Source organism: Nelumbo nucifera, chromosome 3 (assembly GCF_055504915.1).
Source record: "Nelumbo nucifera cultivar China Antique chromosome 3, China Antique-T2T, whole genome shotgun sequence".
NCBI lineage: Eukaryota > Viridiplantae > Streptophyta > Magnoliopsida > Proteales > Nelumbonaceae > Nelumbo > Nelumbo nucifera.
The window spans coordinates 14,469,042-14,480,971 of NC_142651.1; the positions used below are offsets into that span (position 1 = coordinate 14,469,042).

The 11,930-nt window shown below is 37.4% G+C and overlaps 1 protein-coding gene across 2 annotated transcripts; it reads right to left on the reverse strand.

Moving 5' to 3' along the window:
* Nucleotides 1-857: 857 nt before the first annotated feature.
* On the reverse strand, nt 858-9,532 carry LOC104597305 (uncharacterized). 2 transcript variants are annotated; one of them, XM_010258774.3, is made up of 10 exons: nt 8,810-9,532; nt 8,474-8,637; nt 8,273-8,337; nt 7,283-7,323; nt 6,982-7,070; nt 6,785-6,898; nt 4,996-5,073; nt 3,933-3,998; nt 2,309-2,389; nt 858-1,265 (listed from the first exon to the last, which is right to left on the reverse strand). In XM_010258774.3, the coding sequence occupies exons 1-10, from the start codon at nt 8,946-8,948 to the stop codon at nt 1,167-1,169; spliced, it is 936 nt and encodes a 311-aa protein (XP_010257076.1). In that variant the 5' UTR covers nt 8,949-9,532; the 3' UTR covers nt 858-1,166. The 2 variants fall into 2 exon arrangements, with proteins under 2 accessions (XP_010257076.1, XP_088758184.1); XM_088902058.1 differs by having other exon boundaries at nt 8,804-8,944.
* Between the last annotated feature and the right edge of the window lie 2,398 nt (nt 9,533-11,930).

Genomic DNA, 11,930 nt, shown 5'->3' on the forward strand with positions numbered 1-11,930 from the left:
CTTTCAAAGGGATGGATGGGCTTTTTTCATCCAATAGGGAGGTTTTTTCTGGGTCAGGTCACTGAACTGGGATCCAGTTCAGGGGTCTGAAATGACTGGGTTTTCCTCAAAGAGGTGGGGAAGCCCGAAGCCATAAAGCTTGAAAAAAAAATAATGATTAAAATGCCCTTAAAAGGTGAAATAGCTAAAACACCAAAGTTGATTGGTGGAGGACTGGATTTAAGTGTAAAAATGGTGTGCGTACAACCATCAAGGCATCAGCCCCATTAGTGGATTAGAAGCAAGATGCTGGAATATAGAAGTTTGGTGTTACAAAACAATGTTCAAGGGCTAACCGGCTAAGTGTTAGCACCCCTTGAATAGGGTGGTTGTCTGTAATTTATCCTAAAATAAATAGAAAAAGGGAGATTCAAAATTCTTTTAGCCCCAAATAAGGCTTCCTTATTTTGATTAAATACTAAAATAAAAAAAATGGAAAATAAGATATCATTTTTGTTGCGTAAATGATCAAAACATCAAGAAGTTACCAAACAAAATAGAAACTAAATAAAATAATTCTGCAACATTAGGAACTGTTTAAAGTTTAAACAACGCCCAAATGGTTTATTATAAATATAAAGAACTCAAATCAAATTATAAGTTACCAAACAAAGGCCGATGATATTTTAAATATACATAATATACAATGGAAATTATTTTTCTAAAATTGTTAGATATTAATCAAAATAATTTCTCAATGTTGAGCATGGGTCATTTGCTAATTTAGATATCAACTCTACCAGTGGCATCTTCAATACCATCACCAAATTTTAATGGCTTCCAATTCATCTATCTACTATATAAAGCCAATGCTATAAATCAAAAAAGTTAAATCCAAATGCCATATATCATATATATGATTAATACTTTAAATGCACACGTGAGTAGCACCCGTGCTCTTACAATAGTCTCTTTTAATAAAAACAAAGATATTAACAACCCCCAACTATTCTCACTTTATCAGCCATCACATAGGCAGAGGCAATACAATCTTGGAGGGGGGAAAAACTGTGGCTACATTGATGGTTGATACATCCTACCAAGTCTCAATCCAACCTTGTATATTGCGCAAGTATTTGTATTTTACGGGGAGGCCTCATCTTGTATTTCTCAAATTGTCAAATTTTTTAGCAGCCCATATGGAAACGGCGTGCCATAATTCTACCATTTAAGGCAAGTGCTAGCACATCAAATTCCTCCACATACCAGAGCTCGGAAACAATGGCCTGCATGATTCACACAAAAGTGCTGCCAGCTTGTAAGCCAAATGTAAACCCAAGAAAGCAATGTTTGTATAAGCATAAACATCCAAAACTAATCAGCCTTTGCATCAAATTGGGAAGAGGCCTCAACTACAATTAATTCATAGAAATGTCATAAATGCAGACATCTGCAAGGACCATTTCCTTTGAACCAATAACATGTCTAAAGCTGAACCTTTTTTGGAAAAAAAAAACGCATTCAGGATAGTTTTCTAATCACTAGAAAAGATGCAATGGATAGGAAGGCCCATTAGCTGATTCAGTCAAATTATTATAATTTTTTGATAATATAAAAGACAATTAATTAATGAAAGAAAAGGAAGAGTATTTAAAGGAGTATTCAGGCTTTGCAGTCCAAGCACCCCACATAGACACCTCTAACATATAGGATAAAACACATCATGCAGAATAACCATTCAACCAATTGCAAATACCAGAGAACTCACCACCCAACTAACTCTAATACATATGCACCCACAAAACAAAATGGACTGTAACAAGGGCCTCCTCAAACACAAACATAAAAACACAAAGATTTATCAACCCCAAAAATCAGACAGATCCAACTACCTATCCACTCACAACTGGCAGACCCAACACACTACAAGTATGACTGACCAAAAGAAAGATAGCTGTAGCCATCCTACCCTGAAGAAACAGACTTTTCAGTGCTCTCTCTAGTTTTTAGTTCCAAGCTATTCTAGAAAATTCTTCTCCACCCAGAAAGAACTGTCCCAGATTGAAACCAACTTGAACTTCCTTCTCAAACACCCTACTTAATTCCATCATATTCTTCACCTCAGGAGCTCCTTTATTAGAACCAAAGGTAATGACTACTCAAAACTCCCTTATCTTCTCCAAGTTGTAAGCTCCCAAACCACCTCTATGCACCCTCCTCATTACAGCACCAAAGAGCACAGCCTCTTCCACCCTCCTATCTTGATTCAAGTACTCCTCTACATACAACAGTTCCAAGTATATTTTATAACTGTAAAACTAAATATTACCTCGAATCCACGAACTTTATTATTTAAGCAGGTAACCAGTTCATGGAAGAATTGGAGTTCATCAGGATGCTTTTGTAGCTCCTACATACCAAAAGAGCACATGATAAACAAGAAAAATAACAAGATAATTTTTATAGACAAAATGCAAATTGGGCATGGTTTAAAATGTCCATCATCATCATCTAAGCCTTGTTCCAAATATATGGGTTGCATGAATCCTGTTTCGCCATTCTGTTATGTTCAATGCATGGTATAAAATATCCATTTATTTCCTATTTTTTCTATGGCATTTCCATTTCCATGGGTACAAAACACAAAAGATTACCAAAATTGGCATATTCCCCAGTGAAAACAATTGGTGCTATATGAGTACAAATCCACAAGAGTTGGTATTCTAATGTAAGTTGGCAAAAATATTGTAGATATGTGGAGTAGCAGTATTATTGGCCATGTAATTGACATGATTACCACTTTGAGCCAACTCAAAATTCTATTCAGACATGAAGTTTTTTTCATCAGCTATTCAGACATGAAGTTAAATCTTAGTTTTTCCATATAATAGATTATTTGGTTGATCTATTAAAAATATCTGCACTTTTATAGGTTTAAAATTTGCTTGAACTCTATCATGTCGTTTTGACTCTTAGGTTGTGTTTGGTTTGAAGGAAAAGGAAGGGAAAGGTACGGAAACCTACACAGTTTTGTATGGGTTTCCCTACCTTTTCCTTCAAACCAAACACAGTCTTAAAGTTTACAGGACAACTTCATAGTGTATTATTTTTTTTTTCATAGGTAAGATAAAATAATTCAGTTGTCTATTAAGTTTGGTTTCTTGGCTTTTTTTTATGCTTTGGAACAAGATAATAATTTAAAAGGGTGTACCTATGTTTATTTTATCATTTCAAAAAACATCATTCTATATTTTTGCATATTTCACAGTGTTCCACTATGTCTATAATTTTCACAATATTTCCATACAATACTTTCAACATTTCCAACATTTTCCCTATATTTGGAAGAACAGTATTTTCCACTGACACTAATACTTTAAACCTTGGCTAGGAGATGGATACCCATTTGTATCTTGGACAAATTTTAGACATGTATATCAAGAGGCTTGATATGTAGATTTTTATATAATATCATGTTTCTATAACAAATAATTAAAGTATGTACTTAAGTTAAAAGGGGTTAAAAACCAAGACTTCACACAGATGTCGCACTTTCTGCATATCTCTCTATATTTCAGAGAGAGAGAGAGAGAGTCCGCCATGAAATAAAACATATTTGTACTACCTTTATAATTCCTGCCTGCATGATTTTGTTGACTAACACTTGTCATCCTTAAGCATATCTATATATCATATAGAACCCTTAATAAAGTGGAATGCCCCTGGATGGAATGGAGTGGTGAAACAGGATTCATGTTTCTGACCTCATGCACTTGGAATAAAGCTTAATACATAGATGTTAGTACAAGCTATAATAAAACACACTCCTTCATGCTCTTCATAGCCAAATCTGAGTTTTACTAATGATAAAGCACAAAGATGCCTGTTTCAGTAGATATTTGTGTTTCTATATTCATATCAAGCAGAATTTCCAATAGTTTTCCCATAGTTACCTCAGGAGAAAATTTAGGGTGACCCAGAAGACGAGCAAATGAGGTATGAAGTAAAGCAGGGTCATACTACAGCACAAAAAGAACATTAGTAATGCTTAGTGATCACAGCAACTTTCTTTTGTAGGCATGGAAAGCAATACACATTTTTATTTATACGTATATGTAAATGGAATAATAGTTTCTTAATCAGGTCAATCAGGGAAACATCCTAACAACCTACCTATTTCTGCGACATGGGCAAATCTTGTGGTTAATTCAAGCCATCCCTTGGATAAGGAGAAATCTAGATTGGCCACATAAAAGATCTACCCCCACTTTGTCTTGGATGTTTCCTTGAGTAAGACAAGCCATTCAAATTTTCAATTTTAATTAAGAGAAAAACACCACCCAAGGACTTGTTTGGGCCACATGGAAGAGTTTAAGCTCATTACTTCCCTATGAAAAGAGGGTGACAAGAATAGGATTTATACATTCTCACCAAACATCCTAACTAGCAGACCTGTCCCCTATGTGCGCATACATGTGTGTGTGTGTGTGTGGTGGGGGGGTGGGGGGGAGAAGTGAGGGGGAGAGATGTTAGCAGCGGGAAAGAGACTTCATATACAAATAGCCAGAAAGGATAATGAGAAAAGCCTAAAGTACCAATTGGGTAAATCAGAATAGCACTCATCCAGTCCAGGTCACATGAATACAATTAGTAATTAGCAGAGAACTTCCCATTGGAAGGCTCCAATTACAGAGGTGTGCCAAAAATTAACCCATTAGGATGATTCAAAGCTTAGTGCACTAGCAATCTTGGACGGTAAAAAAAAACAACAATAATTCTCAATAAATGGTCAAAAAATAGCATCTATAGTCATATACTTATCTTTGGAATTTTGGATTAGTTTTTGGTACATATTTGTTAGGTGAGATCCACCAAACAGTGGAACCAGTGCCCACAAAAGCACTATCTCTACTTCTAGATCCTTGTAATGCTGCTTGTGGTCCATCTGTTGACCACATAGAACTGCTATTGAAACAATGCAACCATACAATGAAATTAGATAGTTCAAACTCTTACAAGTTGCTTTTGAGGTGCACGTGGAAGACTATCTCTCAGTTTTAAACGTATAACCATGGGATCTGTCCCAGAGATCACCTACAGAAGCAAACAAGTATAATTATCATGATAAACCAAGGACCAGAAATATATCTATTATTTTTTTGAATTTGATTGGCCAAGATTATTCAAGTGGATCTTAGCCCAATTCTAGGTGTTAACTATAGATGATAAATGTCACATCGATAAGTCAAAGTATCTTGAATCTAAGAAGCAATCTGATAGATGCCTGCAACCATGTGATCTAGGGACACTGAAGCAGATTAACATATCTGATAATCAGGGCCAAGAGGAAACATCAGTGTAACAGATCAAAGGGGCTGTTTGATAATGTCTTTTAATTTTAAAAGTAATTAAATAATAAAATTTTCAAGGGTATAGTTATCTACCCAACTTCAGTTTCGGCCATTAAGGAGTTCACAACCTCCTTAAAACTTATTCACTAAACAAAGCAATAAGCTTTTCAGTTCAGCATCTTTAGCTGTTATCAATTGAGGAAAGTCAATTGGCTCACAAGAAATATGACAGTTACCTCTCTTTGGGTAGAAAGATCAGCAAATTCCTTAGCGGATGGACTAGCTAAGCAAGGGGTTTCAAGGGATCATTTGTTTTGGGCTGCTATGTAATTTTATTTCTGTTTATTTCTGCTTATCCGGTTCTTAATTGATGTAATACTTTGTTAGAAGAGGTAACAGCTCGTGCCTCTTCATGGGTTTCCTGTATTGCCTTATATTCTGATTTAATAAATTATTTTCATTCATCAAAAAAAAATGGCCCATAAGTTCAGATAGGAGGTCTCATTACAGAAGGAACCAAGTTGTCACTTCAGGAAGAAGGACAACAAACCCACTAATTAGGTTGGCCTCATTGTTTTGAAAGGTGATAAGGCAAGGCTTTTCAACATATATCTCAAGGTATGGCAGGTTTTTTGTAGCCCAAAAAGAAAAAAAAAAAAAGTTGAGGCAAGGTTTTGATGTTCAAAATACAAAGAATCATATATTTCACTTTTTTTCCCAACAACTAAGAGGAAAACACCTTATAGTAGACCTGTAATAGCCAAAAAGGAAACATTTACAAGTGGTCCATCCAAGAACCATTGGGGAGCTACTAACTGGTAAACAGACAAAGGAAGATCCTTTGGAGTACCACACCACTAATAATATTGAGGATCATAAGGAAATGAACCTCAGGATTTTTGAAAACAAGGTGGCATCCAAAGAGAAGATTTTGCAGAGAGTGGTGGCCACTCTTCACTCTTCGTCTTAATAAACTTTCAACAAGGTTGCCTTTCTTTAGGTTTTCTCCCTTTATGTTGAAAAACTTCACTTCTTCGTGAGAACAGAACAAGGGGGTGTTGGGGAATCACCCTATTCTTTCTTTCTTTCTTCTTCTTGGCTCCATCCTTTATTCTTATTCTCCTCTGTGAAAAAAGCATGGGCTCAGGGCTCTGCCCCTTTTATTCTCCTTCTCAGTGAATGAAAAGCATACTCTGTTTTCTTAATTTCATTTGAATTTTGATCAGAAGTTAAACAATAGACAGGAACTTAAATAAAAATTGCTAAGGCAATGTATATCTAAAGCTTTTGATGATTAGTGGTGTCCCCTCAGGGTTTGGTGGCTCAAAGTTTTCAGAAATGAAACCTTTGTTATATACAGCCTCAAAACTCAGTATCATTCGCCATAACAAAACATGGAAGAAAGTTGGTACAGCTTACAGAAAAGAAAGGGAATTCATGTTACTAGGAGGTACCTGCCAGCACCCCACAAGCACACCAGTTGAAGTTAAAACCACTCTATCTAGGATAATTTTCAGCGGGCAAAGGGTCTCTGCAACAGCTTTAACTGCATTTGCTTCAGCCTCAATCTTGCAAAATATGGCAGAGATTTCAATGTAGTGAAGATGATTATTCATGACTAAGCAAATGTTGCCTCAGAATACCCAAATACCTCATCATTTGTAGCAGGAACAGGTTCTATATGATGTGAGGCATGAAACATACTGAAGTGATATAAACTAGAGTTCTGGAACCAGATTGCTGGCCAAGAAAAGAGGAAGAATGTCAATGAATGAAAAGAGAAAGATAAAAGAAAGAATGGCAAAAGTTCAGGAGCGGGTAATAGAATACTCACTTGTGACTGAACCTAAACCAATCTTTTATTTAAGCAGTAACAATTGAATCTTATATACCTTCAGTCTCAAACTACAACACTCAAGTGAAAAGATCGTCCAAATGGAAAGACACATCACCTTTATCAAAGTAGGGAAGAAATACATCCCTTACAGCCTGCCTGCAGCAAGCCAAGGATGCAAGTATGACCCATGCAACATTCAATATCAGTAGATTAAAGAACAAAAGGAAGAAAACAGAAGAAACTAAAAAGCACATTAAATCAGTTCTATTATTATAAATCCAAGAAATGAAAATCAGCAAAACATTACACCGGATTTTTTGCTGGTACATTTTTAGACATACTGCCAATCAACCTAAGGATATCAAGATGGAAGGACAAAATCCTGTAGGATTGGGATAGAGCCATGGTATCAATCTCCTCATCATTATCTTTTTGTTTTTTATCTGAATAATCATTTTTCAAGCATCTTTGGTCCTTTTAATTACTATTTAATCTGAATTCACCGCCATGGTCATGGCTTCTCCTAGTCATCTATTATTGCATAATTGTCACCACTTCTTGTCTGATATCACAAATCTAGCATCTAAAATCATACGATCTAGCCCAGGTATTTACTTGCAAGGTGAAAACCTGCCACACAGTGGGCCCTAGCTGGGAGATTTCCAAGATAAAAAAGAGAACATAAATACTATGACAATCCAACTAAAGATTTTCTAGAACCTTTCAACAGAGCTTCTCCCTCCAACCTAAGAACTAGTGTAGAATTAAATTGTTGCATCATCAAGTTTATTAATTTCTGTTCCTGTTGACATCTTAAGTTGGATCCATTAAAAGATTGAGGTATTCATCCTTGTGTTCTTGCCACATACCTACATACATGAACATGTTTGTGTTATGGGTAATCAGACAATGCATTCCCTATTCATGTCTTTGCTAGTTTAGCGAATGGTTGATTTTGGTGAGTGAGACATGTGAAATGTAAAAGTTGGGCTGCTACTGATTGACATATTGATGAATGTCAAGCAATGCAAGCACAAGTTTAAATTTTGGCATATGAACACGGTAATTGACTAATCCAATAAGGGGAAGAATAAGATAAACTTACGAGATAGGAACCGAGAATTCTGGACTCATGTATAGAACATTAGCTCGAACAGGAGGATTTGCAGCCTAAACAAGTTTAGAAAAAACAGAAGATAAAGAAATAGTATAATTACGATATTGGTGAAATAATTAAGGTTACTTACGCAATCTAATGAGGTTAACTAATTCCCTTTTCTTTTTCCTCTTATTTCAAGTTTACAACCTTAAGTATAGGAGTGACAGCCCCATCCTTGAGAGAAAAAATATCAGAAATGGATAACGACTGAGAAGTTTCTCCGCCTCGAAGGAAAACCGCTCCATGTTCATCCAAATCTCGTGCCATTTTATCGTACAGTTTCGACCTTTCGGAATTCAAACTGGGGGATTCTGATGAGTTTAAAACGTGAAACTTGTTAAGCAACAACCTTAAGAGAAGCTGTTAGGATGGAGCTATCATTTACAGCACATAGACTAGTTCCTATTAAAATACTATTTCAAGTGCAAAGCTCTAAACTTCACAGACCAATCAGAAAATCTGAAAAGGGAAACTTACAAGTACCTGAATCAGTAAATCGATCATTTTGGGATGAGGATTGGACGGCCATTCGAAACAGCAGAAAGAACAGAAGAGCAGAGAGAAACCAAACCAGAGCTGCTCTTCTAACATGACTCTTACAAATTCTAATCGTCCTCGCCATTTTTATGCGTCAAGGGGGGCTCGGAAGTCTTCTGTTCTAAAACTTAAACAGTGGTTGGGTTACGCGCCGGACCCATTGTAGGCCATTCATGACCGCGCAGCAGATCAGAACCGCTCATTTTGAATCTCATCCTCTTGGCCGATAGGATTGGAGGTTGATATGGGAGCGGATCTGTTAGTATCAAACTCCGCACATCATAGGCTTGTTGAAATCTATCCATAACAGTAACACTTGAACAAGCTGCATTTATTATTCACATTAATTTTTTGAGAACTCAGATCTGGAATTCTGGATTCGGTTGATACATCATCCAAAGAATTTCTGTTTTCCAAAATTACAAATGATACAGACTGTTAGGGACACGTGGCAAAGAAAAGGATGAATTCTCCTGCAATTTTGCAAATTGGAGGGGAGGTATATTAGGGCTTGATCATTTCCGGCCAATGATTCCGATCATCCGATGTGCATTGCGTGGAATTAGAAATAACACGAAATGATAATCCTTAATCGACGGTAGGAAATTCACGCAGATGGTAAACAACGGAACCTCCGGAGAGAGGCCGGAAAGAAAATCCATGTGGCTGCTCTCACTCAATGATACATTCTAGACAGTTTGATCTTAAACATAGATTGAGGGGGGTGTACTTGTCCGCATCACACCTACACCATGTGACAGGTACACACTACAATCCACAGTTTTCATGGGCCGGGTCGGGCCAGACTCAGGCTGGGCTTTCACTCTATTAATAGATTTTTCTAAGGTCCAAGCCCGAGCCCGGCCCGACCATCGGGCCTACAATTTGGGCCCAAGCCCGGCCCTCATAAAAAGCCCGAAGTCCGGGCCTGGGCCCGAGCCCGAAATTTAGTCCATGTTGTTACTATTACTGAAGTGGCTGAATAGAGAGAGAAATTATAAAGAAAAAATTAAAAAATGTATATATTAAATTATATATATATATATATTTCAATAAATATTATATTATTTATATATTTATATAATATATAAAATACATATTATGTATTTTATAAAATATATAATGTTGAGTCGAGCCGGGCTTTTTTGACAAATCCCGAGCCCGGCCTGTAACACAGTCGGGCTTACTATGTTAGGCCTGAGGTCAGGCCCGTGGGCCTAATTACATGACCAAGCCCAACCGGGGTGCAGGCCGGGCCATTGGGCTACCCAGCCCATGAACAGGTCTAATTGTGAATAGATTGTGTGGACGGGATGAGTTCATATTTATAGTGGCATTAAAATGGTATGGTGTGGATCAGTTCATATCACACTTTTTGATTCTACATATCTCCTATATATTTTATAGGAGATCTATATATTCAATCATGTTATTTAATGTTTACATTTTATATAGTAAATAAATTGAAAAAAAAGGCATCAATAAAATAATATTTTGGCAAGTATTGTGATTAAGGGTGATTTGGCCCGACTTAGTATAAAGGGGACACGTGGACACGACCTGACCAAGAGATGACAACTCAGCCCGACATGCCTAGTTCGCAACAATTGAGCACGGACCCCCAACCAGTTTGGCATTAAGTCACCTCGGGACAAGGCCACCTCGGTCCCAAGGCACTTCGGCATTTAGTCAGTTCGAAACTAAAAAGTATCAGCTTGGGGATACCGATCCAGACCACTACGTGGCAACACAGTTGAGCTCGGACCCCCAACCAGTTCGGCATTAAGTCACCTCGGTCCTAAGGCACCTTGACATTTAGTCAGTTTGGAACTAAAAAGTATCAGCTCAGGGATACCGATCCAGACCACTATGTGGCAACCTAGGAAATCTCTCTAACAGACCCCGAACCTCGCGGGATCATGCCGCATAACGGCAAGCCTTATCTCCTCCCCGTCCGGTTCGGGAGGAATTGATAAGCCTTATCAGTTGGTAGCATTATCCTCTATTTAAAGTGGAAACGGATCCCATCGTGACGAAGATCTCGAAACCGATCCGCAAAACCTGCGAGGACTCAGCTATATAAAGGCTCCAACCCCGAGGGCATAAGGTACGCGTGATTTCTCTGCTCTCTAGCTCTCTATATTTCCAAAAAGCTACTTCAGCTCGCAACAAACTTACTAATTTAAGCATCGAATCAACCTCGCCGGGCTAGCCACCCCGGGTTCTCTGGTCTTATCTTGCAGATCCACCTATCTCGCCAACCGACTGGAATCCAGATCATCCTCCAGCAGGAAGCAGTCAGGTCGCGCTACATCAAATTGCAATTTTTAAATAATTAAAAAGTATTATTTTAAATATTAAAAAATAATATTTAAATAATGAAAAAAATAGTGGAAAAGGATAATCATCGGAGTAATTGGACCAATGTAATGTAACACAGGTGTGTTACACTGAAACCTTCCCACAAACTGTCCACACCATAGTATGGACCATCCACAAGAAAATACGTGAACAATAAATTGGGGTGTAGCCCCATCCCTGTCCACACTATTTTGTAGACGGGGACCGCCCACACATAGCAGAACACCATATCTTACCATGGACAGGATCAAAATGGTCCCATCCACGATATTTACACACCACCAAACGCCACCTGGTTTAAAGATATGGGCTTCTGGGGGACGACTTTAAATGGAGAAGTTGCAATTTGTTACTTGTTTGAGACGAGAGTGGTGTATTAGTGTAGCTTCTTTCGTTCGCGTTTTCCTTTGCATTGTTGTATGGGCTTTGCTTTATAGTTTAAAGTAGCGGTGATCATGGGGCGGGCCAAGCTTTGCACGCCCGACCTGTACTGGGGTTATGAGTTTGAAATATAAGCCCGAGCCCAGGTCTATACAGGCCTGGGCCGGAGTGGTCATGACTCTCGAATTATGTATTTCATATATAAAACATTATACATATAAAAGACAAATAGCATGCATATAAATTTATTTTATACATTATCTAATATAAAATATTAACCATAATATAAATTATGCGTATCATATTATAATATTAATATATAAAA

Excerpts from the sequence above, each read along its gene's own strand:
- LOC104597305 (XM_010258774.3), bottom strand. The coding sequence starts at position 8,948 with ATGGCGAGGACGATTAGAATTTGTAAGAGTCATGTTAGAAGAGCAGCT. Across the intron at positions 8,638-8,809 it reads TGATCGATTTACTGATTCAG|AATCCCCCAGTTTGAATTCC; the intron begins GTACTTGTAAGT and ends TAAACTCATCAG. Across the intron at positions 6,899-6,981 it reads TTCCTGCTACAAATGATGAG|ATTGAGGCTGAAGCAAATGC; the intron begins GTATTTGGGTAT and ends ATATTTTGCAAG.